Source organism: Ips typographus, linkage group LG3 (assembly GCF_016097725.1).
Source record: "Ips typographus isolate SLU linkage group LG3, UJ_Ityp_2.0, whole genome shotgun sequence".
Classification (NCBI taxonomy): Eukaryota; Metazoa; Arthropoda; class Insecta; order Coleoptera; family Curculionidae; genus Ips; species Ips typographus.
The window spans coordinates 1,718,736-1,745,358 of NC_138424.1; the positions used below are offsets into that span (position 1 = coordinate 1,718,736).

The 26,623-nt window shown below is 34.0% G+C and overlaps 2 protein-coding genes across 12 annotated transcripts in view; both read right to left on the reverse strand.

Moving 5' to 3' along the window:
* Nucleotides 1–41: 41 nt before the first annotated feature.
* Nucleotides 42–3,115, reverse strand: LOC145725757 (guanine nucleotide-binding protein subunit beta-like protein 1). Of its 3 annotated transcripts, none has more exons than XM_081974598.1 (7): nucleotides 2,832–3,114; nucleotides 2,599–2,732; nucleotides 2,314–2,543; nucleotides 2,111–2,252; nucleotides 1,935–2,054; nucleotides 559–680; nucleotides 42–500 (listed from the first exon to the last, which is right to left on the reverse strand). In XM_081974598.1, the coding sequence occupies exons 1-7, from the start codon at nucleotides 2,991–2,993 to the stop codon at nucleotides 445–447; spliced, it is 966 nt and encodes a 321-aa protein (XP_081830724.1). In that variant the 5' UTR covers nucleotides 2,994–3,114; the 3' UTR covers nucleotides 42–444. The 3 variants fall into 3 exon arrangements, 2 of the variants coding, with proteins under 2 accessions (XP_081830724.1, XP_081830725.1); XR_014177390.1 differs by lacking the exon at nucleotides 42–500 and adding an exon at nucleotides 1,140–1,305 and having other exon boundaries at nucleotides 629–1,080; nucleotides 2,832–3,115; XM_081974599.1 differs by lacking the exon at nucleotides 42–500 and having other exon boundaries at nucleotides 629–1,305; nucleotides 2,832–3,115.
* A 470-nt stretch (nucleotides 3,116–3,585) lies between these two features.
* The window catches only part of dati (zinc finger protein datilografo), a 150,109-nt gene continuing 127,071 nt past the window's right edge, over nucleotides 3,586–26,623 (reverse strand). For 6 of the 9 annotated variants that reach the window (XM_081974613.1, XM_081974615.1, XM_081974616.1 and 3 more), the window contains 8 exons: nucleotides 22,353–22,503; nucleotides 18,730–18,897; nucleotides 18,051–18,221; nucleotides 16,854–17,000; nucleotides 16,588–16,766; nucleotides 16,388–16,522; nucleotides 14,645–14,834; nucleotides 3,586–14,399 (listed from right to left, as the gene is read on the reverse strand). In XM_081974613.1, the coding sequence (XP_081830739.1) occupies nucleotides 14,095–14,399; nucleotides 14,645–14,834; nucleotides 16,388–16,522; nucleotides 16,588–16,766; nucleotides 16,854–17,000; nucleotides 18,051–18,221; nucleotides 18,730–18,897; nucleotides 22,353–22,503 (1,446 nt within the window). In that variant the 3' untranslated portion in view covers nucleotides 3,586–14,094. Of the gene's footprint in view, nucleotides 14,400–14,481; nucleotides 14,537–14,644; nucleotides 14,835–16,387; nucleotides 16,523–16,587; nucleotides 16,767–16,853; nucleotides 17,001–18,050; nucleotides 18,222–18,729; nucleotides 18,898–22,352; nucleotides 22,504–26,623 lie in introns of all 9 variants that reach the window. The other 3 variants (XM_081974619.1, XM_081974617.1, XM_081974618.1) reach the window with 3 other exon arrangements.

Below are 26,623 nucleotides of genomic sequence, written 5' to 3' on the forward strand. Positions count from 1 at the left end.
CCTTTCAACTGACAGGAAAAGGGCAATAAAACACACACATCTCTTAGTAACTTTTTTTATATAAAAAATCTTTCTTGTTTCTTTCAATGGAAAAATATAGAAAAAGTAAAGAAATATCACAATAAACACTTTAGAATTACGCCTACTAAAATTATGTTGATGCGAAAACACAATATTGTCATTTACACTGGACAGTAAAAATAAACAGCAAATTTTGGTAAGAAAATTCAACAAGTTCTAGAGTTGATACAAAAAATTGGCATTACTTTTAATCTTAAATCTAAACTGAGAACTAATTAAGACCAGACAATATTAATTTAATATCACATTTCGTATTCCAGCAGTTTTTGGAATATGTCTTTTTCTTACCGTGGTAAATCGAGAACAAATTACGTAATAAGAAAAACTAGAAAGTACTGACCATATTTCGTTCAGTTTGAACTTTTAATAAGTGTAAGAATGATAGACGTTCCACAAATAGATTGTACCATCGGCACTAGCTGTAAATTTACATATAAAATACAAAGTAAGAAATAAGCTTAAAATAGTCCAGCTTACCTGAAGCAAATATTTTGGATTTCCAGTATCGAACAATGGTTGGGGAAAACTGGATGTCTGAAATTGGCTTTTTGTGCTCTGTGAGGATTACTAGAGGGCGCAAAGTACGCCAGGAATAAATCCTATAACAAATGTTACCCATTTTAAATTATCAGTTTGAAAAATATAAATTATAATAGTCACGTGACTTTTCTAAGCGCGGTTATAGGCAACCAATCATACATATTCAATCTAGGGAAATCAAAGTAGGCTGTGGCGACAGTGAAACCAATATGGCGGCGGGGGCACCTTCGAATTTTTTTGTTTGTACAGTTCAGTGTGGTGTTTCCGGGGCAAACAAGCATTTTCCAAGCTCAAAATTACTGGTGCAGTGTTCTGGTTAGTGTCAAACAGTGTTGCTATGCTGTTTAACAGGTAAATTCCATCAATTTGGCTGTCAAAGCTGTTTAATTACACGTTTAGCTGTAAGTGGCTTTTTTTGCTTGAAATTTTTTTTTACACCGTCACGACTGTTAAGTGTGCCTAAATCACCATATTACGTTAAATTTGCTTCGAAAATACCAAACGTAAAACACCCGGACCTGTCACTCTGATGATATTTGACTAGTGTCGTCTTTGTCTGGCACATTCAGCTAAGCAAGTCAAGTAGGCCCTGAAAGATTCCCTAGTCTCTACAACATAAATTCTTCAAATTGCCTGTACCCCAAGTTTGAGTTACTATCTTTTTGTATTGCATAGCAGCAGTGACTGCAAGAAAATTATTTTTACCTTAAGAAAAGTCATTAGGCATTTACGAATATTCTACCGGTAGATACCTGTTTAACCTAGAGCGTTCGAAAATTGTTTTTGGTAACTACTATTGCTGTTCTGAAATTTTACCGATATACCGAATATATGTACCCGGTTTATGATTTATGGATCGAGAAGTTCCGTCGGTAAATTAAGAAAAAAGTGACTTTTGACAGGTTTTCCGTTAAAATTTAGAGTCATAACCTCAAAAATTAGTTTATGGTTGACGGTTTGTGGGTTTGTTCCGCAATTTAGCTAGCTTATGAGATTGACCTGTTAAATTAAAATGGATATTGGAATATATTCTGTTCGCGAGATGGAGGTATGCCGAAATTATAAAACATTTCAGCAATGAACATCTGGATACCAGTCAAGTGTCAAAGACATATCAGGAATAGGAATACCAATCGCGTTCTAAAATTCATTCAACCGTAATGAACCAGATCCTTAAAAGTTACACCGATTGTGGTAAACGGTGGAATTAGCTGGTATAATTTTCGTAAATGCCTATTGGGTGTTCAAGATTTAGAAAGTCACATGACCACTATCTGAGACAAGTAACAGTGTTGTCAAATGTTTTAACTTACCGCAGTCGTCCGTCCCAACCACCAGCAACAAACAACTTTCTATCAGGTCTAAACTTAACAATTTGACATCCCGGATTTGGCATTTTTAATTCAGCTTGTTGAAATAGTGAGCCATTAAACCTACAAAACTGCACAATCTGCAACTAATCTACCCAATGCAGAGTAAACCTACTCACTTGAAAACGTTTAGTGTATCTGAAGAAGTGCCGACGACACCCTGGCTAGTACCAGGATCAAAGGTAACCGAGGTGACAAACTCTTTGAATTTAAATTGGCAGCATAATCGGGCAGTTGTAAAGTCATACACCTTTACAAAACCTGCAAAATTGTTTATTAGTGATCTCTGATTGGTCATCAAGGAGTTTGAGTAGTAACTGACCACTGTCATATCCAACAAGCAAATACTCAGCTTCATGCACTTTAAAATACTCAAGGCACATGGGATGACCAACTCTGTCACCAAATTCATCAGGTACAAATTTTCTAACAGTCTTAAATGTATTTAAATCTATAGCATCAAAGAGTCCTTCGCCTTGAGACAAAATTAGTTGGTTATTTACCAGGATGCTTTTGCAGAAACCTCCATAGCTTTGAAACGTTTTTTGTGCCCTAAACAGTCAATGGTTATATTATTTAAAATAGTTTGTGATGTGACTTGACTCACCTGTAACCTGTGTTGTTTTCGATTGACCACAGCTTAACTAAACCGCTCTTTTCCTGTGTTATGATATCGTAATCGACTGAATGAATTGCTTGAATGGATTCACCCATGTTTTGCTTGTGTTGTAATCTGTTGCACTACAAAAAATTTAAGTAATGTTAACTGATAAAAAAAAAACAAAAAGCAGTAGTAGTTGTGATTGTGAGGAAAACCAAATTGGAGGGTTGTATACTTGCCTCAAGGTCCCAGAAATATACATCGCCCTTTTCGGTCCCCGCCAACAGTATATCGGAGTAGTCGGGGTTTCTTTGGGGGAAGCAAAGGGCATGCACGGGACCCATATTTTCCCGGAAGCAAAACAACGGGTCGGGGGGTAAAATTCCAATGCCTGAAGCCATTTTTTTCTAATTATTTTAAAGGGTGGTTTGGAGTGGAGAGCCAAAAAAATTTAAATTGAAACAGGAAAAGAAATTGCGGTTCAAACTAAGCAGTGGCCATATGAGCAGTGGCTGTCATTTGTCAATTGTCACTAAAAGGTAAGTTATTTTGACATATATGTGACAGTGTACTGTGATTTAAGCCGCCATGTTTAGGCTAAGTTTATATTTTTTTTTTGGCATAGTAAATAATTATTAATCTAATAATAATAACGTCGGCTTTATCACTGTCTTTATCATATTCTATTATTGTGTTTTAATTTGCTCTGAGAAGCAGCTGTTTATATTACACTTTCTTTCTCCTTCATTCTCATATTGTAAAGAAAACTAATACTTGCACCTTCGCCAATTGTCAAGAAAACTAAATATTTCTCCATGCAGAAGATCCAATTTTTCCAAATAATTTAATGAATAAGATACTTGTGGCACTATTTCATATCTGCCACCATGTTTAGGCTATAAACTCAAATCCACAGCATTTAACCACTTTTAAATAAAACGCCTGCATTTTTTATATTTTTTTAATGATTGCTATTCCAGTAAATAGAATTAATACATTGTCACACATACATTTTTTCATACATCAATTTTGGTTAAAAATAATTGCAACGAAATTTCTCTAGAATTTCACATTGTTTTTTTTTTAAACGCCTATATCATACAAATTAGTTAAATTTCAATCTTAATTTGTTTCGAATAATGCCTCGAATTCACAGTTAATGTTTCCGACTCGCTTAATAGTAAAAATTGCATAACGTTTATTTAGAGATTTTTTCAGTAGCGGCTGTATAATTTCTTTGGTGTCACCCTCCTTAAAATGATATTAATTAATCGAAAGACTGTTTGGTCTCTCTTGTTTTTTACATTCCTAAATTATTAATGACTCTATGTAATGTACAAAATTTACATTTTTTGGGTGCCTAAATTTATTTTTTTTTATTTTGTACAAGATTTACAAAAGCGACACCAGAGAAATGATCCTCACTGTTTTTTTTTTGAATAATTCGCACACACTCAGTCTTACATTCCGAAAATTTGCTCTACAGTGTATAGTAAAAGATAGGAACTTAAACTTACGACAAAAAGCGAAAATATATAAGTTAAATTATACATATAAAAAAAATAAAATGGCAGTCAAAACATATTTCAAAATGGCAAAACATTTACTTATATTAATTATAAAGGAGTAAAAGTACAAAATTATACTATATACTATTACATGTATGTTCTTAGTTTTTTAGTATTTTAATATTTATAAAAACTTCAAAACAGAACTGCCAGAGTTTGGTTGTTTGGGTCTGTTTTTAAGATATAACTAAAAAGATCGTCAAACCTTAAAAATAAATTTTAATAAAAATATATAAAAGTTTATAGTAATTTCTTAAAATATAATTTTTTATTAAACATATAACGTATACAAAAAAAAACAATAAATACACATCTATAACTGTAGAACAGGTTTCACTAAACTAAAAAAAAAACAGAGGATGATAAAGTTTGGCGGCAGCCCCTTTTTGTTATAAAGGAGCCCTACTTTGGAAAACCCTATATTATATTTAATGGCGACAATTTCAGCAAAGCAAAACCTAAAACTGAAATAAATACACTTTTAAAAATGCTTATTACATCGTTACAATTATAATAATAATAATTAGTGTGTGTGTATAGAGAGAGGATAATATTATCGTCAAAAAATGGGGTCCTTTTAGTCAAGATACAGGTTAAGGCAACTCCCGAAGGGTCTAAAAAGTCATTTTTGAGGTTATATTGCACGATTTTTAAATTATAATAATAAAACAGATTAATAATAATTATTGAAAGAGTGTAATTTGCGTAGTAGCTTTAACCGATTTCCTAACTTAAAATTGCTTTTTTCAGTCACCTTTTTTCTCTGTCTGGTTATTTTTTTAATTACTTAAAAAGCAATTTAACAGGACCCCAATCAACACAACAATTTGATAATAATATAACAAATAGCACGAAAACATAACCATTTTAACAATTATTGGCTAACATTTAAAAACTACACGTAATTAATTATGTATGTGGTTTTATGCTATTGAATTCTTAAAAACTCTTGAATTTTCCGTTTTTTTTTTTGTCATTTATTGTGTGTGTATATAATGAAAGGCCGAAACGTTTGTAGTTTTCCCAAAAGTGACGTTTTTTTGTTTTATTATTTATATTTATATAGTTTCATCCCCTGTATCAACAAACTTACTGAAAGTTGCAGTACGATTGGTCAAAAAGGTACAACGTGGCAACGTTGCTTATGGTAGAATTTTTTTGACAACTCAGGTGGTTTGCAGTTACGGGGATTGAGTTAAAAGTGTGACTGTGTGAAATTTTTTTAAAAATTAAAATCAAACACCCGCTAAAGTTTTGATTTTTTGAAATTAAAAACAATTCCGCAAAATGGTTTTTTTTTAAGTTTTACTTAATAAAAGGTGTAACTTTTTTTTTTTTTTGGTAGAATGGACCCGAAAGTGTGTTGTGTGTATTGTGTGTGTGTTTGTATGCAAAAATGTTTTTTCAAACATTTGTTTTATTTATATATTATTGTAAAAAAATAATAAAAGCAACCGCTTTTTGAAAAAATACACGAACCCTTGCTTTTTGGTTAAACTAAAAAAGTGTACTTGGTCAAACTAAAATAAAAATTACAAACTTTTTTTTTTTTTGATCTATAAATTTTTTACAAGAATTTGAATATTTTCCCAAAAACCAATGGCGCGAAACAACTCGAAACTGAAGTGTGGAGTATCAAACATTTTTGTATAGGGCGATTCCCTGGAATGAAATCCCCGTTTGGACTATTGCTGTTTGAACTAAAAATTTCGAAAAACCGACGTTGCCGCACTTTTACTGTCTATCTGGGCTTTTTTACGCTTTGTTCGGCTCTACACGCTACAATCTGGGTGTGAAAGTGAGAGGAGGAAGAGGAAATTTCACCCTGTATTTATATAGTTCAGAGTGGATTACACACGACATGACGTTATAGGATAAGATTGTGTGGTAGTGTAGCAGTGGTCACCCTGTATAATGCCATCATTTTTGAGTCTAAAATGTTTTGTTATTTTTGTTCATGTAACTCCAAAAGGTATGCTGGAAGTGTATGGTCAACTTTAAATCTGTATTTTCAAGTGATGACTTTGGGAGACATCTTAAATTAAGCTGTTCGTACACCATACAGTTTACACAGGTTTAAGACCGCCATTGCTTTTAGGTAATGACATTAAAATTTGACAGTATAATGGGGGCTCTCAAATAACGTATATGGTCTTTTTGGTATTTCCCTTTAAAACCCTTTACAGTGTTGTAAGAAAATGTATTACACACATTTTAAATGACGTGAGCAAGTCAAATTTTGGAGTTCAAGATTTCGACATTTGAAACACTTTTAAGTAACGTGGTGATCAAAAATTTCACTTTAAATTTGCGGTTCTAGAAGGTCACGTGATTGATTTAGCTACTGTCATTCCATAAATTTGAACTTTTTCCAAATTCGTTGTTATAAGGTCACGTGACCAGTTTGCCAATTTTTCGGTGCAGCAAATTCACCGTTTTGATTACTTTGAAAAGCTTTAGGTAAATAAACTTTCGTCAATCACACGTGATCTAAATTGTAAAATTTTAATGTCACGTGACCAAATTGTTCAGTTTTGACAAGCTTTTTAAGTAAAATTTTAAAGGTCACATGATCTAGCACCCTGACATTTGTTAAGTTTAAATTGAACTTCTTAAGATCACGTGATTGACAATTTACACTATTTTGGCAATACTCATATCCGAAATTTGTGATTTTAAGGTTGCATGACCAATTTGGCAACTTTTTTTAAGATCACGTGATCAACGATTTAAATTTCATTTTGCGTTTCTGTGGTCATGTGATCAATTTGGCAACTTTCAGGTTCAAGTATTTTAAGGGAAAATATTTAGATCACCAGTCAAAAAATTAAATTGAAATTTGTGATTTAAGTCACATGACCAATTTGAACACCTTTTATTCCAGGGTTTTGATAAACTGAATTTCTAAAATCACGTGGATTAAAACTGAATATTATAGTCATAATGTCACGTGACCAACTTTCCAGTGTCTGAAAATTGATTTTGCATTTTATACAATACTACAATGGTCCCATTGCTTTTTTGACGGGTTCCTAAGGTCACGTGACTGTTTTGACAACTTTTGAGCAACGTAATAATTTGTTGGTTGTTTTCAGGTCACGTGATAAGAAGATTGGCCACCTCTCAATTAAGAATTGTTTACAAGCTTCCCAATGATTTTATAGAAAACTTTAAAAATCACGTGACTAAGATTTTTCGGTACTTTTTTTTCTATTGGGGGTCACATGACCATTTTTAATTTTGATATTTTTGATTCATGAATTTTCATTTGTCAATCAAATGGTCACCTTATCGAAAATTGAATTTTAAATTGTAGACAATTCTCGAATGTCACGTCGTTTTTCTAACAAATTTGACAACCTCAAGATTGAGCCACGTGTCATTTAAAATTTGTTTTTGTAGTTCAAGGGTCACGTGATCAAACTGACTACGTTGCAGTTGTGGATCTTGTGAAGTTTTAAATTAAAATCTCTGATTCTGATCACGTGATGAATTTGACCACTTTTAAATCCTAAAACTTTTGATTATTTGAAATTATTTTGACAACTTTTGATCACGTGACTATTATTTTCTTTTGTCTCCAGAAAGTTCATTATTATGCATTACAAGTCACGTGACAGTTTCGAACTTTATTTTTTGTAAAGTTAGGTTAGGTCAGTGAATAATTTGGTAATTTGTGATCATTTTGACACTTTTTTTCCTGATGATGCAAAAACAATATTTCTGACATTTGACTATTTTCAGCTTCACTTATTTTGTGTCAAAAGTCACGGTTTTGTAATTTTATTAAAAAATTTTCTGAAAAACACCATTTAGTGTGACGTCATTTTCAACTGAGTTGAAAACGAGTATATTATCTTTGACCATAGTTCTTTCAGTAAAACTTTCCATTCGTTTACTAATTGCTTTGATAGAAAATTTAAAGATGTCCATACACTGTCAGATTGGATGTTTTCGATTACCAAAAGGTACAGGGTGACACAAAAAAAAGACACGTGACTAATATGACTGCACCAGCCATTAAAACACACAGCACAGGCGGATACAATTACAATATTTATTTAATATTACTATTTACGTGATTAATTATTATTATTGATATATTATACTAAGTGTGGCATTTTTTTGGGCCCCAGTAAGACAGTCGAGCGGCACACGCCCGTCCAAAAAACAGTGAACCGAAAATCCTAACCAAAGATCGGTGAGAAAATTGAAAAAACGCGCGTCGTTTTTTTAAGGGACGACACACTTTTGTAAATTGTGGGCTATTGCAAATCAAAAATTTCCTTTTCTATGTAATTTTACAATAAATATACGACGTTATCGGGCAGTTTAGTCGTGATATTTTGTAAAATACATTTAAAAAATGTTGGCAGCGCCCCCCTCGGGGCCGGAACTAGCAGACGATTACCTGTCCGCCCCCCAGTTCCACGAAGGAAGTAAAAGCTACCCCGAGGGGCGCTACGAGGTTAATCAAAAAAATAATATGGTCTCAAAAATCTACTTCGAACAGGGTGGTGGACGCTTAAGTGGGCATGCGCGACCCCCACCCCTCTACAAATGGGGCGGATTCGAAAAAACCAGCCCCCCAGCAAAGTAGATCTCTGATTTTGGGCTATGGAGAATTTTTTTTTATGTGGTAACTACTTAAGTTTTCTTAAATAGTTAGATAACGGGCAAAAAATATGAAGCACTCTGTGCAACCGGGCTATTGTATAATTACTGTTTTGTATTTTATGTATTTTAACTTGTTGTTTGTGTTTTTTTGTCTTGATCGGGTGTGTGTTGTGTGGGGGTGTCCATTTTAACACACAAACAAAAGCCACTCTGTGTTTTTCACAGAAAAAGTCCAATTTTTGATGTTTTATGATCAGTCAGCTGGTTTTTATTGTAACATACGTTTTGAAGCTCCCTTGTAACTCAGTTACTTCATTGGCGTAGTCATACCGTTTACAGATTTGATTCGTATAGGAAATTATCAATTTTTTTTACTTAAAAAAATTATCGAGGGCACTGTTTTTTATGTCCACTTTGTAATATTGTCACAAATCTTGAAAAAACTTTTTACACACCACTGTCGTTTGAATGTTTAACTAGGGTGGCACTGTTCCTATTAAAACACTTTTTCCATTAAATTAAATTTTTTTTATTTTGCGACGTTTTTATTATACCGGGTGTGGAAAAAAAAGAAAAAAAATTATATTGAAACTGGTCCGTAAACATCTAAACTTGATTTTGTGGTTCTAATGTCACACGTGACCTATTTGGCAATATTCAGATTCAAAAATTGCTAAAATAATTTTGATCTATCTTATGCTGAATTTTTAAGGTCACGTGATTGCTGAATTAACTTGAAATGTATGAGTTTTAAGTCAGGTGACCAATTTGCTAACTTTTTCATCCAGGAAACTCCAAAGAAGATAAATTGAATTCAAATATTGAGTCAATTCATATTTGATTTCGGGTTTCTGTGGTCACGTGACCAATTTAGCGATATTCACATCCAAGAATTTTCTAAAAAAAATTTTGAATAAATCAAATTTATGATTTAAAGGTCACGTGACCGATTTGATGATAACTTTCAAATTCAATGATTTTTAGATACTTTTTTAGGCCGTGTAACCTCATTTTTTAAAATTTGATTTTAAGATCACGTGACCAATATAGATATAGTAACATTTTCAATAATAAGATTTTTTGGAACCGTTTTCGCTTTGGAGCTCTCTGTAGGTCACATGATTCAGAAATTTTTTGAAGTGTCAAGCTGGAGGTCACGTTATCAAAAATATAATTTTGCATTTTATTCAACATTTGAACGTCACGTCACTTTTTTGACCACGTGATTCTCAGGTCACGTGACGGCCGATCTCTGCGGCTCTGGCTCTGACGGCTTCTGCTAAAAATTTGTACTCTAATTTTGAAACACCCTGTATAGTTCTTAATTGATATTGTTGTTATTTACAAGGTGGTATTTTTGGTAACTCGCAAATTTCCAGTGGTAGTCATTTTGTTAAATACGCAGTGCCTTACCAGACATTACAGACGAATTTTCAAAGATATTAAAAAAAATTGAAATTCTTTTATGCACGCCACTGCAGTAAGATTCTCACATTTAAAATGTTGGTGTTGTAATTTTTGTTATTATCTACACTTTTTTGAGTGGTATTTTCAACTTGATGACAGTGATGGCTATGTATGCCCCTTATAATTTATCACAAATTTTTCAAATGATTTTTTATTTACATATTTTGATGTGTTACGCACGCCACTGTTCTCCGGAGCACAAATTATTGACACAATTTCAGTGATTATCAAAATGTTTTTCTTTTTAAACTCGTTCAAACAAGCTGTTCCCAGTGGCACCACAGATGTTCAAAATGGTTTAGTTTAAAACACCACAAAGAAATTTACTTACAAGGGTGCTTCAAAAATTAGTTTCTTCTAAATCTAACAAAACATAAAAAATTGGACAGTTTAGGATTAAACATTAGTGATTGGTGATTGTGTGTTAAGAGGCACCAAATATGCCCCCCTTGAGCCTTTTTTTTACTAAAGAAGGCTTCACAGAGGGGCAAAGCGTCAAAATCGGGTGTGGAGCGTAAAAATCGACAGATTCACCTCCAAGTGGTTCCAAAAATGCGGGAGCCACCTGGAAAATCTGCCACAAAGTTACTTTTTTTGCAGGAATCAGTCAGCTGTTACCAAAAAATCAATTTTTTTTTGTTATTGAAAGTGAGCAGTAAAAATAGAATTTGAAGTGACTGAACCAAAAAGTTTGAAATAATTTTTACGCACTCTGTCTGTTTATGATTATTATATACCGAGTGTCTCTGTAAAAACACATTTTTTTAGTCACTTTTATGGGAAATTGTGGTCAACCTTAAGGTTGCTCAAGTAACTATTGTACGTATTTTTTTAACTATTGACTATTGAAATGGCTATTGATGAACGCTCCATCTGTGATCCATTACCGGAAGAAAAAATTTCGTTTTTCTGTTCTAAATTTATCAACTTCCCCCGGTAAGGGACCGTGGATGGACCGCTTTAGTGGGGGCGTATATGTACAACAAAGGCTTGCCTATTTTACTTGTAAATATGTACACGGAACCAAAAAAGAAGGATAAAACCACATTCTGTACAACAAACGAAATAACTATTGTCCCAAAAATATTTTTTATAAGCCAATTAAAAATAATAATTTTCTTGTTTTTTTTTTGTTTAAGTACGCTCAGGGGGGTTTTGTCGTTCGAAAAAAATAATTCACATTCGCGCTTACATTCTTGCAGTTTTGTACTTTTTTTCAAAAAACCGCATTACCCTAATATACGAATTTGCTTTAAAAGAAAAATCACAGTAAAAATTGCAAAAACAAAAATTATTGCTAAAACGTACAATCACCGGCCCAGAAGAAAAAAATCACAGAAAAATAACGTTTTGATGCTTTTTCTTTTCGTTCGTAGTGTTAAAAATTAGGATTTTTTTGAGCTTCCTTAAAAATTCTCTATTACCGCATTCATACCTTAGTTAATAATAATATAATCTAAAAACAATCAATATATTTACAACTTAAGTAATCTGCGAAACCGACAAACGGGAAGGGGGGGGATTATGAAAAAAGGCGCAGCTCCCCCCCGCCGCCATTGATCGATTTTTCTCCTGTTTTTTTTTCAAATTTCAACACTTATAATCTATACATCCTTAAAATGATTTATGTTTATTTTTTGTAGTTGGTACACTTGTAAAGTGTAAATATTATATGTATAAATATATTTCTTTCTAATGCCTTAGGCATTCTGTATGTTTTTTTTTAAATTTCTTTGATATACTGAACACCAACTTTGCCTTTGCTTTAAAAACATGCGAATTTTGGCACATTTCTGTAATAAACTTCAATTTTTATAGGTGTCATTTAGTTGATACACCCTGTATAGTCTATATATAGCTACTTCAAAAAAAAAGGGTGATGTTATCCAAGGAGGTTTTCATAAATCTCAGAGTGTTTAAAGTTCATTTCCTTTTTGACTTTTAATAACCAAAATTTGGTTAGTAAGTTTTGTTAAACAGTCTATTCTACAGAGTGATTCGAGAATGGTGTACTACAAATTTCTGCACCCTGTATATACTTCACGTTTTGAGAAAAATTATAATTTTGTATAATTTGCAAGTGTTATACAGAGTGGTTTAAAACCCACTTTTGTCCCCGGTATACTTAAAAATTTTATCCTGCTAGTTCTTGTATCAAGTTAATAAATACACAGTGACGTAAAAAAAGCACTTCTATCACTCTGTATATGATTAAAATTATTTAATTTTAGGGTTAAACTTTCATACTAAATTGTTTATTATAGAGTTTATTAAAGTGTATTTTTGTTGGATGCACCCTGTACACTGTATTTTTTTTTTTTGATGTACAAGTTTGGGAAGATGAGATTAATTTAAATATATACAGGGTGGCCAATTAAATAAAACAAACTTAGAGACTTAGAGAGGGTCTGCATCAAATTACTATAATAATTTGTTTTGTTGGGACACCCTGTATTTTTTTAATTTCAGCATCTTTGCGTTGGTGTAAATAATTTTGGTTGATTTTGAGTGTTCAATCAAACAATTCAGAGAGTGTTTTTGAATTTGAAATTTCCCAATTTTCACGTATAGTTTCTGGCGCTTTTCGTAAGTTTTGCTCACCCTGTATAGACAAAATTTTGGACACACCTTTTTATCGAGAATCGATTTTTTCAATACCAAATTTGTGAAATTTGTTTAGGTCACGTGTGTTTTTAATTATCAAGTTCAGTAACGAAGGACACGTGAATATTTTCAAACGTCGAATGAAGCCTTGATGGTCACGTGACTCTTCTTATAGTTAAAATAGCATCTTTCCAGTAACATGGCCATATTTAAGGTCAAATTGTGGCCCTGAAGGTCACGTGACCTTTTTGAAGATTGACAGGAATTGCGGAAAGTCACATCATTGTTTTCAATTGTCTAATTCAGATACGAAGGTCACGTGACCTTAATAATAAAATTCTGACCTTGCAAAACTCTAATGGTCAGTTATCAGCAACTGTCGAAAATAGTCACGTGACCTTCAAAGTGTAGTTTTTTTACTATTTAATCGGAAATGAGCATTTTTTATTTTTCTCAGAACACCCTGTATATTTTAAATGATATTTCAGTTTACTTTATTTCAAATGTTTTTTTTAAATCGTTTAATAATTTCAATATTATTGTATACTATAATTTTACTTGGGATACCCTGTATTTTTGGTTTTTTAGTTTAAGGTTTGAAAGTTTTTATATAATCATTTTTGAAAAGTGACTTTCTAAAGTAAAATTTATAATTTAGTCTCCATGTATGTTGATAATATCTAGAAATTACTTGAGACGCCCTGTATTTTTAGGGTCAGGAGTTTTAGATTTCCGATCACTTTTGGTAACTAGTTTACATTTACATATTTTCAATGTATACAGAGTGCATTTTTGGTTTCTCAATTTGAAAATGTTCATTTTTGAACAGCTTGTAAATAAGAAATGCATTAAGTTATATTGGTTTGAGATATGTATAATTTTAACTGAACTTTTAGTGTAAATTTCTACAGAATTAGTAATCGTACAATAGTTTCAATACATACCGGGTGAGCTAAGGAAAACGATTTAAATTTAAATTTTTTGCCTACCATTTCAGGCTTTTTTTGGAATCTCTCTGTAGAAAGAAGCTATTAAAAATCTGCAACTCTGTTAGACAAATCTGCTTTTATGTATAAAAAAAAGTAATTTTTTATAAAAAAAAAATTTTAAAGGAAATGAACCCAAACTTGTAGTTTCCAAAACTACCCCTTTGTAAGAAAAACCTCCCCAATACATTGACCCTAATTACAATAGCGAAATCGTTACCGAAATAGGTCAAGTTGCGCGTTCAGTAATAACTAAATTCTCATGGCTGATTCGAACTACTTTGCTGACCTTGGTTCTGCTGTTGCTGCGGCTGTTGCTGCGGCTGTTGCTGTTGCTGCTGTTGTTGCTGTTGCATCGTGTTCTGTAGATTCTGTTGCAGGTTCTGCTGCAAGTTTTGCAGATTCTGCAGGTTGCCGGCCCCGCCCAACGAGAACCCTAAGGCTCGCGGATCGCTGCCGTGCAATCGTAGCGCTTGCTCGAGCCTTTGTTCTTGCAATCGCAGTGCCTCGGTCAGGTCGGGACTCAATTGTTGCGACGATTGACCTTGATGGCCTTGGTAATGACCTTTATCAAAAAAAAAAAAAAACAAAACATCAACCATGGCAAAACGCTGCAAAGTTGGACAAACTACCAAAATAAAACTTACAGAAAAACTAAATAAGGAACCACCCACTATTGCCAGAACGACTGGAGGTGTTTTTCTACAAAAAGAAATTAAAAACCAAAATAAAAATAACGCAACAACAATACAAAAACATAAATAATGGCAGACAATCTGCACCAATTTACAAGTAAATGAAATTAAGTACCGTTGTGACGTAGGGGGCTGTGGTTGTTTTCCTGTTGGTGCTGGTTCAACTGGGACAAACCTTGAGTCATGGCCAGCCTCAGTGCGGCCTCAGCCTGAGATCGAATGACGGCCTCTTGCATGCGCAACGCCTCCTGCGCGGCCACAGACTGTTGCGCGCTCTGCTGTGACGCTTGTGACATATCCATAACCTAAAAAAAATACTCAATGTCACATTTATATATGAAGCGCCGAGGAAAATAATATTCAAATAGATGTTTACAAAGAAGGCACCAAATTGAATTTTTGTAAAACATTGTCAAACTCTGAAAAACGTAACTCTAATCGTTTCCGAGATATTCGACTTTTGTTGAAAATTATAAAAAAAATTAAAAATTTTGTATCTGACTATAAAATGTTCAAAATTTTCGTCTTGAATTGCTCTTTCACTGCGTGTTAGCCGCAACGGGATTGAACATATACAGGATGTTCAAAAAAACAAAAAGGAAAAAGTTAAATTTGGAACACTCTGTCAATAATGGCCGCGTTTATCCGGTTTTAAGGGGGTGTAAACCTAGTCCACTGGATGCAGAAAATCAATCTGAACATTTGCAAGAGACCAACTCTTGCAAATTTTTCGTATGAGCACCTAAATTTTCCGGATTTGTTTTGAAAAAGAATTTAAAAAATACGAACCATGAAAGTAAAACATTTCTTGACATTTGGTGAATGCTACTAACAGTACTTTTGTCTCAACTGCTCCTAGTAAGATTTTGTGCTGGTTGAGTGATTTAAATTTGTGGAAAAAACTATTTCAACCACCCAGTATATTGAAAGTAAGCTACATTTTTATAATAGAAATGAAAGCTTAATTTCTTTATTTTTCAACGCCGCCCTATAGCCCTAGCCCCACAATAATTGGCCCCATTGTTTCTGGAACACCCTGTAAAATCTCAAAGAGATTTTTTTTCAAAACTTACATAGTTTTAATTGACAGTTAACTGTCACTGGTGTAAACTTAGTGTTTTCAAAAATGAGTAACTAACTAAAATCAGTAATTTTTGAGGTTTACTGATTTTTACCATTTATTTTTCATTTTTCATATTTAGTGAGTACGAAAATTTCTTGGACTTATTTTAGTACCTTAGTGTAGTACTGGGTACCCACTCGTAAAAATATCAAAAAAATTAAATAAAAAGTAAGAACTATTATAAGGTGAAAGTTTTCTTGACACTTGGTGAATGCTATTTACAGTGTCTCAATTGCTGGCTATACTGTGCTCGTAGTAAGATTTTCTGTTGTTTGAATTATTAAATTTTGTGGAAAAATAAAGTTTCAACAGGAAACAGGAAATTCAACATTCAAAAGTATACAGGGTGTCAAATTGTCAATAATGAAAAAAACTTTCGATTAAACCGGAAATGACAGAAAGATGAAAATGTTTTTTTAAAATATGGCCCCCTTAATTCCAAAATTTAAAATTTCTTAAATACTTAGTTTTGATTAACTTTTAATGAATTATTTAGGTTAGGTAAGCTAACTCTGTATAGCACTATACTAATTTGCACCGTTGTTTCTCGAACACTCTGTATAAACGGGATTAATAGAGATATTAGAAGAAACGTCAGGGAGGAGGAGGTATCCCAGTTAAAGTAGAGTTGCTGAAACACTCCTTTCCAACTTCCTTCTATTTTTTTATTTTTACTTATTGAGACACCCTGTACAATATACTTTGTTTTTAGATTACTATTAAAAAAAAACTCACCGAATTACGCATCACATCCATGCGCATATCCATAGAAGCGCGCATCGCATTCACGGCATTCATTGACAGTGATGACAATGCCTCGTTGGTGATTGGCGGCGTGGAAGGATTGGAGGAGTTGTTCACTTGATTGGCCTTGACAGGAAAAAACAAAAGACGGTCAAACGTCACAAACCAAAATGACAACTTGATTAATTCACCTGGGTGACTCCTAATCTCATCGCGAGATTGGCAATGTTGGCGATATTGGCAGCTGGATCCGAACCCAGTCCGGGTGGTCCTTGTCCGACCATGTTGGCTATCACCGCCATCCGGTTGGCCTGGAGATGGTCCTCCATGTTGTATTGTTGGTGGATGCCGTTGTTGCCTGCAAAAGTGTCTGTTTAAAATTATTATGATTTCTTTTTGTTACCCTAAAAAGGGGCGAGGAATGGGAGTCGCTTAATTTAGAACTAATAAGACTCACTTCGTAAAATATCACCTAATTTCGTATTGCAGTTGTTGTTGTTGTTGTTCAGACCGCCTGCTTCTGATCCTGCCGATGATAAACGGCCGTTACCTGAGGAACTGTCGCTATGAGCGCTAGGAGATGCGCACATGGGTGATCCACTCGCTAGAGATAAAAAAAAAACAGAAATAAATAAGAAAAAATACTCAAAAATTAGGTCAGTAGAAATTTTATACAGTAAACAGGGTATCCCAGGTTGTATGTGTGTGACATAAACCAAAATTTGTATGGCAAGTAGGATGGATAAATATTATGATGGCAGCAAACAACACTGGGACACCCTGTACCGGGTGGCCAACTCAGGATGTGAGGTATTTGAGAAACTATCCATGGTAGAAAAGCCCAAGAGAAAAATATCTAAAATATTGTTGTGCTTGCAGCGTTGCCACATTTAAATAGTGTCAAAAATGCCGTAATTTCTGCCTTGACTTTTGTTTTGCAACTTTTCTGTCCCTGGACGTTTTTTGACAGTCTTCCATTATGTCAGATTCAAATTGGCAGGGTTACAAAAATGTTTTCGAAGACTTTTTGATACATTTTAACCAAAAACCAAATTTTAACATTTGTTTGAATTGTGTTGTTCGATGTACAATAGATTCTACCAAAATTAAATACAAAGTGTAATTTGCAATCCGTTACTTTTTTACTCATACTGTATAGTTCGCTAAAATTAGGTTAGGTTACAACATTCCTTATAGACACATCATATGATAGTAAGTACCTAATAATAAAGCTCTCACGTGACGTTGAGCGGGCACTGCCAAGTTGTCCCGTTTGGCCGCTAGAGAGCGTAAACTTGATTACTCTTTTTCGGACATTTTTTAAATATCTCGAAAACGGTTTGAGTTAGCAGTGTAAAATTTGTATCCCTCAAAAGTTGCCCTTCAAAAAGGCGCAATTTTTATTAAATATGATTTTTTTTCGTACAACGCACTCGTTGACTTGATCAAATGTTGTCACTGATTTTATGTAAATGTGGCAACGCTGGAATTACAAAAATTGGGCATTTCAGAAATACATTTTTATATATATAGATAGTTTTTCAAATACATTCTTAGTTGACCATCCGGTACAGTGCACTTTTATAATTGCTAACACGCTTGAAACCATACTGAATGTGCACTTTTTTATTATGGCAACACTGTAAGAACTTACCAGGACCCATTCCGGCCAATCCCAACAAGCTACTGGATTGCGCCGACGCAGACACGGCAGCCAATAGGGTTTCGCGTTCGCGCCGTTCCGCAGCCGCCCTAGACAGCACGTACTGCGCAGCAAACTGATGTTTGGGGTCCATGCGCATGTGTTCCATATGGGTGAGCAGCCCTTTTTTTCATTATTTTTGTATATTAGCATCGTACACAGTCAGTGACAAGATTAATTAATTAAAAAAAAAATATGGGAAGCATAAAGAAGGATTTTTAGTGACATTCACACCCTTCTGTATGCTTCAGTCCACATATGTGTGTGTCAACTGAAAAATCCAACATGCAAACTACAATTTTGCCTGCATTTCGTCACGACATCAAAATAGTAAAACAAAAGGTGGTATATATGTATAAAAAGAGAGAGAAGAGAGAAAAGGTGCCAAAAAGATTGGGTGGACCCAAAAAAAAAAAAAAAGCGCCGGGGTTGCCCTTACACATATGTGGACTAGGGGGAGCCTTCAATGATTTTCTCTTGTTGAGAAAAATCATTTCCGCTTAAAGAACATAAAATTTTCCCTAAATTTTTCGGAAACTTTCTTAGAAGGACCCGGGAAGCATATTCACTACAGAACATGCCTGGTACTACACAGCCCCCCTGTCCTTCCGTAAAGCAGTACGACCGGTACCTGATTCGTGGGTGAACACGGCCTGGCACACCGAGCACGGCCACATTCTGAGCGAAGATGACAGTTGTGACGTTTCCGGATGACAGGCCAAATGTTTTCGTAGCGAACCTTCGTTAACATAGTGTTTGCCGCAAACCGGACAAGGATGGTTCGCTGTCCTTCTCTTTGCTAAATAAGGATCGATGGCGTCAACAACAGAAAGAAAAATAGATAAAGCAAAGCACCCCAGGAACCTTGATCAAGAAGCATTTGTTAATAAGTAAATATAAGGTTAATGTTAAATGTCAAAAAATCAGTAGGTCGGTTTGATTTTTTGGGATAATATGGTTAGTTGTACGTACAATATTACTCTATCACCTAACTATGAGTTAAGTCCAAAAAATCAGGGACTGGATACTTTATATGGAATGTTTTCTACGTTTTTTTTTTCAAATTATAAGTTGGTGATTCCTGCACCAAGTTGTCAAAATTTCCTATCCGGTTTGGAGAGCAAAGAGTGCCTTGAAAATCTTAACAACTTTCCGTCAGGTCAGACATTAGCACACGTGACATCTTTGGTATTTGTAAACAGACTGTCAGATGACCCTCTAATTGGTTGTTGTTTTCAAGGCAATCTTTGCAAATCAGAAATGGAAAGTATAATAATAATATAACGCTCATGTATTATACATGAATACTATACATTTTTGAGTAGCTTTGTTATTTGTGTAAAACTGTCATTTTCTCACTCCAAGTGGGTTTGACAAGCGATTTTGTCCCTGACTGCCCTAAGACTTTCTTTCTGTCAGTTCAAATTTTAACACCATTTTTCTCTCTGACTATACCAAATTTTGTAGTGTTGAACTTTAATAAAGATTCGAAAAATGAGCTTAAAACAGCAAGCAATTTTGACTATGACTGACTTTTAAAACAGCAACATAACGTCATACTTGTGTGACATAATGTCATACTTGTCATTTCACTCTTAAAATTACTGTCTCTCTTCTAAATTTCAGTAGTCAGAGAAAAAAAAACAATTTAAAAAGATAATGTTTGTGTCACCTGACTGACTATTTGAAAATGACAATAATATCACGCGCACTAGTGTCAAATGACTTTTTAACTACTACCTAGGGTCAGAGAAATGTGGAATTAATATTTTCAAACCACTCTTTGTGAGTGAAAACATATTTTTGTTATTTTTCCTAAATTGCCAAACTAGAAACCCGTGATACATTACCGAAATCACGAAAAAGCTAAATTCTAAAATGTTCAAAATCCAGTATGGTTCCCGTACGAAAATTCAATTCAAATTCATGATGGTTGCCAAAAAAAGAAGCGTTGGATTTGAAAAAAGTTCAAAAAAACAAGAAAAATGTTTTATTAACAGTTTGCACAAATGTTAACAATTCCTACTATTTTCGGAATTATTGTGTTCTGTTATTGTTTTCTCCAATTAATGCATGCAACACAGAAAAGTATGTGCGATCTGTTTGTTGTGCAAAATTGTGTTTTAAGCTGATATTTCAGAAACTATTAGAAATTGTCAACTTTTTTGAAAAAACGTGTTGTCTTTTGTCTCCACTTTGTATCTCAGAATAGTTGAGATATTACAAACTTTGGAAAACCAAATTAAAACCATTAAAAGTATCCACCCTGTATATAAAACACCTAACACCGAATCGGAGAGTCGATACACTCCACCTATATCGATATAATAAAAAAAAACATTTTTCCCTGAATTTAGGGAAAATTTGTGTATTCAGAGCGTTTTTGACGCTCCAATACCATGTGCAAGGGCAGTCATACCAACGGAAAAAAATTATATCGATATTAAACTTTTGGCTTTGTTTTTAAGTTAAAAACCGCCAATTCGGTTATTTCGGCAGGCTACTAAACCAAAAAAAAAAGCTACCAAAATAAATACGAGGGGGGTAAGGGGGAACCGCTCTCAAAAGCAAACCAAAAAATAAATAAAAAAAATCGTGCAACATGCCCCAAAAGTCATGCAAAAACCGAGAATCACCCCCTTTTAGTGGCGCCCGTTGAGAAAAAAAAACTGAAGACGAATCGGCCTAAAAATGTAATATGAAAGAGAAAGAATAACTATACGAAAGTTAATTCGAGGGTGATTTATTATAAATCGGGCTTCGCGTCTAGAGAGAGCACTTAAAAAATATAAAAGGGTTTTTTCATTGGGGAGCCATTCAGCGTCCCCTGAAAGCATTTTTGTTTGATGCTTTCCGTTCATCCGCGCGTCATCTTTATTTTTTAATCGTTTACTCAAAGTTTTGTTGGGCAGGGAGAGAGGGGGGCAATTAACACCCGCCAAAAACCGATAATACACTGCAAATTAATTGGAACAACAACCCTTACTGTATGTCTACACCCTGATTAGTTACACTGGAGTAGTTTGTTTTATGTCGAAGGTTTGGCAACCCTGTGTTTCCTATCTGTCATTCAGCTAGACATCTGTCAAGTGTCACATGTATCTTGACATTTTTAGTAGGCCACAATTGCTACCACCCTTAGTTTTACACATGTAAACTTTTAATGTGAGTTTAACTGTTTTCTGTAATTATTGAGGGGATAAAAGTAATTTGCTTAATAATGTCAGTCAAGTAAGATTGATAGTTGACGTCTCTCTAAACACGTCACGTGGTCTCATTGGCGAACGAAACAAAGCAAGGTTGCCAAGTCTAAGTGGCCACTTGTATGTATTGAAATTTCTACCTAACATTTTTGGATTGAGAACTTCTATGTATTTTAGAATTTATGCTAATCTAAAGTAAATTTTTAGAAAAAAAATAATGTGAGTGAGGAAAGTGGTTTTAAAAAGTGGAAATAGTCATAATTATACATCAACTTAGTTCACTCTGCCTTTATTGTTAAATAGGTCAGTTTGTTGACACTTTCATTAACATATACAGGATGATCAAAAAGAGAATGTGTGAGTTACAAACTGATGATTAAAATTAGATTTTCAGGACTGACCACTAATCGAATCACCCTGTAACGGTCAGAATATCCTAGAAAATAGTATAACATGGCTATTTATCAGAAAATTACTAGGATTTATTCCTGGTAAATGTATAAAACCGAGAAAGCTCAGTAAAATTGGTAACACGGGAATGAACAGCTCACGTCAACTGTCAAATGACGTCACACAAGACCCTTATTACGAACGAGCCTATAAACGATGTCAAAATTATAAAAACAAGGTTGCCAATAGTGCATTTTATATTGATGACAAACCGCTATACAATCACTATTTAAGTACATTTTTGAATTGATTTTTCTGACAACTTGCCAACATTGCAAGCCTGTTGAGTTTTGCCCCAACAGAGCAAGACCAGAACAGACTTTTGGTAATAAAGTCACGTGACCGGTGTGCTCAAATAAAATCGAACAAGGCAGATTAATAAGTGACATCTGTCATCAGTTTTTGAACTTCAGGTATGACAACTGACATCTGTCAGGTCACAGGGTTGCCACTGTTGTTCTCCTCATGGACAGAAACCAAACACTCACCGTATACAGGCATGCATCCTAACCTAACCTCATGCAATTAAAACTTTCTTCTACTTGTATATATCGAGTTCTTCTTTTAAAAATATACACGGCAGTCCAGACTAAATACTTACTGGCAACCCCGGAAGCGTTCGGATCTTTATGGGTGTGCTTCATGTGCTCCATCAGGGCTTCCCCACCGAGGAACACCTTGTGACAGAGCGGGCATGACGTGGCGTTCGGTCCGCCAATCAGAGCCGCGTGTTGCTGCAAACGACCAATACACTGTTGACAAAAGTTCGCGTTAATTTTCGCAGATCTAAGTCTGGAGCGTTGGGTGGTTTTGCGGTCGAGGCGATGATGGTTTCGACCCTAAACTGTATCATTCCATATTTTTTATTATTCCCACTGTGCTGAGATTAACGCAAATGCAATCTAATATGTGAAGTCACATCCAGCACCAGATTGTCATTTCATTGATTTTCTTACATTAACACCAGTTGATTTTTCTTCTAATTTTGCTTTTTTGAACCATAAAACAGCCAAAATCTACTAAATTAGCGCTATAATAACCCGATCAAGATTAATTAGATTATTATTTACTTGCGTGAGTTGAAATATAAAGTAATTTTCTCACAACAAGTTCTTCAACGTGTATTCGTTTAATGCTCAGATGTTACTCCAAGGAGGTGAAATAATAACGTGATTACAAGGTGGATTTACAAGTGATTTACTGACAGCCAATTTCATTTAAAAAAACCTTATTTCCGTGAAGTTGAATTTTGAATGTGACAATCGAAACGTAAAAATTCACAGTCAAAACAAAACTAATGACAAGCATAGATCACAGCACTGATCACAAACTATTAAGTTTACATGTAATGAACAAAAAAAATGGAAAATAGTTCATTAATAAATATTTATTTTTTACTTTAATGACGGTCCTGTAAATAAATTGTAAAATCCTTGTATTTGTTGTTTTCAGTGAAAGTTATTTCACTGAAAACATATAACGAACAAAAACTTCAAAGCAAGGTCAACTTTGGCGCCCTCTAGCGGACAAACGGTGCAGCTCAACGTCACGTGATAGCTCCATTTATTGACTATCTACGATTATTTAATATGTATATACAGAATGTTTCAAATAACCGAGTTATTTACGATTGAATGGAAAAATGCACGAAACACAGATTTCTGTAAGGCTTTCGATTGGGTATCATCTGAACTTAACTGAATCTTAACAAAATTATTTTTCAAACTGATTTTGATCTAAGAGACTCGAATTAGCTGTCAGTTTGGTTCTAAATGGTACCATTTTTGCTATGACCATTGTGAATATGTCGTTTTTGATATTTTTATGCACTTTTCAGGGCTTGGCTTCTTTATAAGGCCTGATGTAGCTCTTTGACACTTACGTCATATTTCTATCATTGACTTAATAGGTTAATTGCCCGTTAAAGCTAATTTTAAAAATTCCAATTTTTTCCTCAAAAATCCAATCCTTGGAAAAATGTGAAAATGTATTTTTTTTTTCACAGCTAAACGATGCGTCGTACAAAAAATCTTATTTACAGCAAAAATGGTCAATATGCTATGATTTACGCAAATATTGCACTACCATGAGGTATTTTCTATGACTTAAGGATTTTCAGCATTTGCATACAATGGCGCATTCACCATTTGTCAAGAAAAAAAAATTTCGCTGACCTTAAAATTGATTGTAAATTTTAACAATACATTGTAATCGGTCCTTCGAGATGCTGACAAAAAGCGACCCACACAAAACTGTGGTGAAAGTTCGAACCGCGTCTGCATTATCATGGCAAACACAAAGAGTTATGAGGTCAGCCTGTGTATGACAAATACAAACGATTACTTAAAACGTCCAACAAACAAATTGGTTAACCGAGTCGCGACCCTGTCTAAAGACCTTGAAGGGCCCCATTTATGCACATTTTTCCGAAATTAATCGCGCGCCGCTGCAACTGGATGATGAATCAGAAAAATTTTTAGAGTCAGATGCGGTCGTTCTCACGATAGAAAATAATTGGAAAAGTCTAGCAGAGAAAAGCGGTTTTTTGTTAAAACGTACAATTAGGAAAAATATAGCGTGGACAGGGACAAAAATGATAGCCGAAGGCTTACAATAAACATGAATTTTTAATACTTTTATGACAGAGTGTCTTTGTTCCAAGAATATTCAAATGTAAATGTTTCAAGCCACAAAATTTCTAATAACGTACGTTATGAGTCACATGATGATTTTGCAACCCTTCTTTTTTCGTCTCCTAATTGCACCGCTTGTTCGTCGGGTCACTACGCATTTTTCCCTCCCTTAAACTCTCATCAACCAAATGTAAATGGGTTTTAATTTTTTTCCCGAAGAAACGGGAAAAAAACGCGCTATTTTCACCGGCTATAATTAAAAGCTTATTTCTTTCTGCGTCAGCCGGAAAATATGGCTCGTTAATAAAAAATGAGCAAGCAAATCTGTTAAAGAATACAGATAATTACCTGGAGCTAAAGTGAGATGACCAGTGGCGTGCTAGTACCACAAGAAAGGGTGGTAAACCCTATACGACGAAAAATTTCCCAATCTCAAAGTTTTTTTGGGTACGCCACTGGACTCGTTAATTTTTACCTTTCGTTCTTTTTATCTCATTTCGGTGCAACATTAAACTCCCGATGTTAATTAGAAAAACGCAACTAACTAACCAGAAGCAAAAACAGATACGAAAACTTATTTAGAATAAACTTCAGGTGGTTTCAAATGGGGAAAACCTTTTAAACAGTTATTGTACTTTTAATGTACAAATAATAATTAAATTTTGTTTTGTTGTACTGTCTAAGAAGAAAGTTTTGAGTTTATCACAACAAGGACAAATTATATTTATAAGTAAAACATGTTTGGCAAGACTGGGTACCACTTTTCGTCCCTTTAAAAGCAAAAGAAGTGTACAAATCGTTCGGATAATAAAGAAATATGTCTGTAAGTAACTAAAAAAAATTGTAATTTTCAAAGAAATTATACGTTTATGACAGGATGGTAAATGCACTAAAAATAGAAATTTTTGGTGTTTTTTTTATTAAAAATAAATAGTTTCAAATGAATAAAAATTTAATTCAGACCAGCAATTAAGAAAAACAAACCTGATAATGGTTTTTAAAAAACTAAAACGTAAAATTTACTTACTCCACGTAGTGGAGGGGAAAAAGTGTCAGGGCTGTAATCGCCCTTATATCGCCGTCATCTCAAAAATGGTACCAGTTAGCGTCATTTTGACACCAGATTTAAGTTTCTGAGGCCTTTATTAGCCTACACCAGGAATTTGATTAACATTGTACCAATATGGTGCTTTACAAGGCAGCTAAAGCTACAAGAAACAGTAATTTTGACATAATTTTGATGCACTTTACCATAAAATCGCTAATAACTCGCTTATTTGAAACATTCAATAAAAATATATTACAGGGTTGCAGATAGCCAATGAATTGGGCTATCACGTGACATTGAGCAGGCGCGGACTATGCCGTTTAGCCGCTAGGTGGCTCCAAATTTGGTCAGTTCATTTCGTACTTTTTTGTAAATATCTCGAAAACTGTCCGACTTGTTTGAAATTTTTATTGTAAATGTATCTCAACAGGACGCAACTTTTATCATAAATACAATTTTTTTATAAAATGCTCCGTTTGGCTGTGAAAAAATTAAAACTGAAATACTCTAACTTTTCCTAGGACCTACCCTGGAATTTGGAAAAAAATCAAAATTTTTTAAATTAACTTTAACCGAGCCAATATCTGAGGTTATAGTTGAAAAGTGACGTAGGGTGCCAAAGCGCGATTACGGGCCTTATAAGACAGCTACGAAGCCTACTGAAAAAAAAAACATTTTTTTGCTGCACCCTGTCACTTTTTGTCCTATAACTTCTTAATAAAGCCCTTAAATGCAAAAACACCGTAATACAATTTTGTAGAGGATGAAATTTCTCACAACTTTCCTTATTTACACTTTTTTGTACCTCTTCAAACAACGGAGTTTCGGTCAGTCAAAATGGAGTTAGTTTAAAAAAAACAGTTTGATGCATCCTTTTACTTCCTGCCTTGTAACTCCTTAAAGGGTATCTTAAATGCAAAAACACCTTATACAATCTTATAGAGGACGAAATTATCTACAACTTTCGTAATTTACACTTTTGTCGTCAATGAGGTTTATTTTCGTTTGTCATGAATACGAATTTAAACAGTAAATCCCGTTCAGATGACAATTCGTGTGAAGCAAATTTCGACTTTATATGCAATCATTCCTTTTTAAGCTTAAAAATTTGAGTAAAATACACAATTTTGGTGCTACAGGGTGATAAAAGTCAAATTTGAAAAAACTAATTAACCTAACCTAAAATTGAAA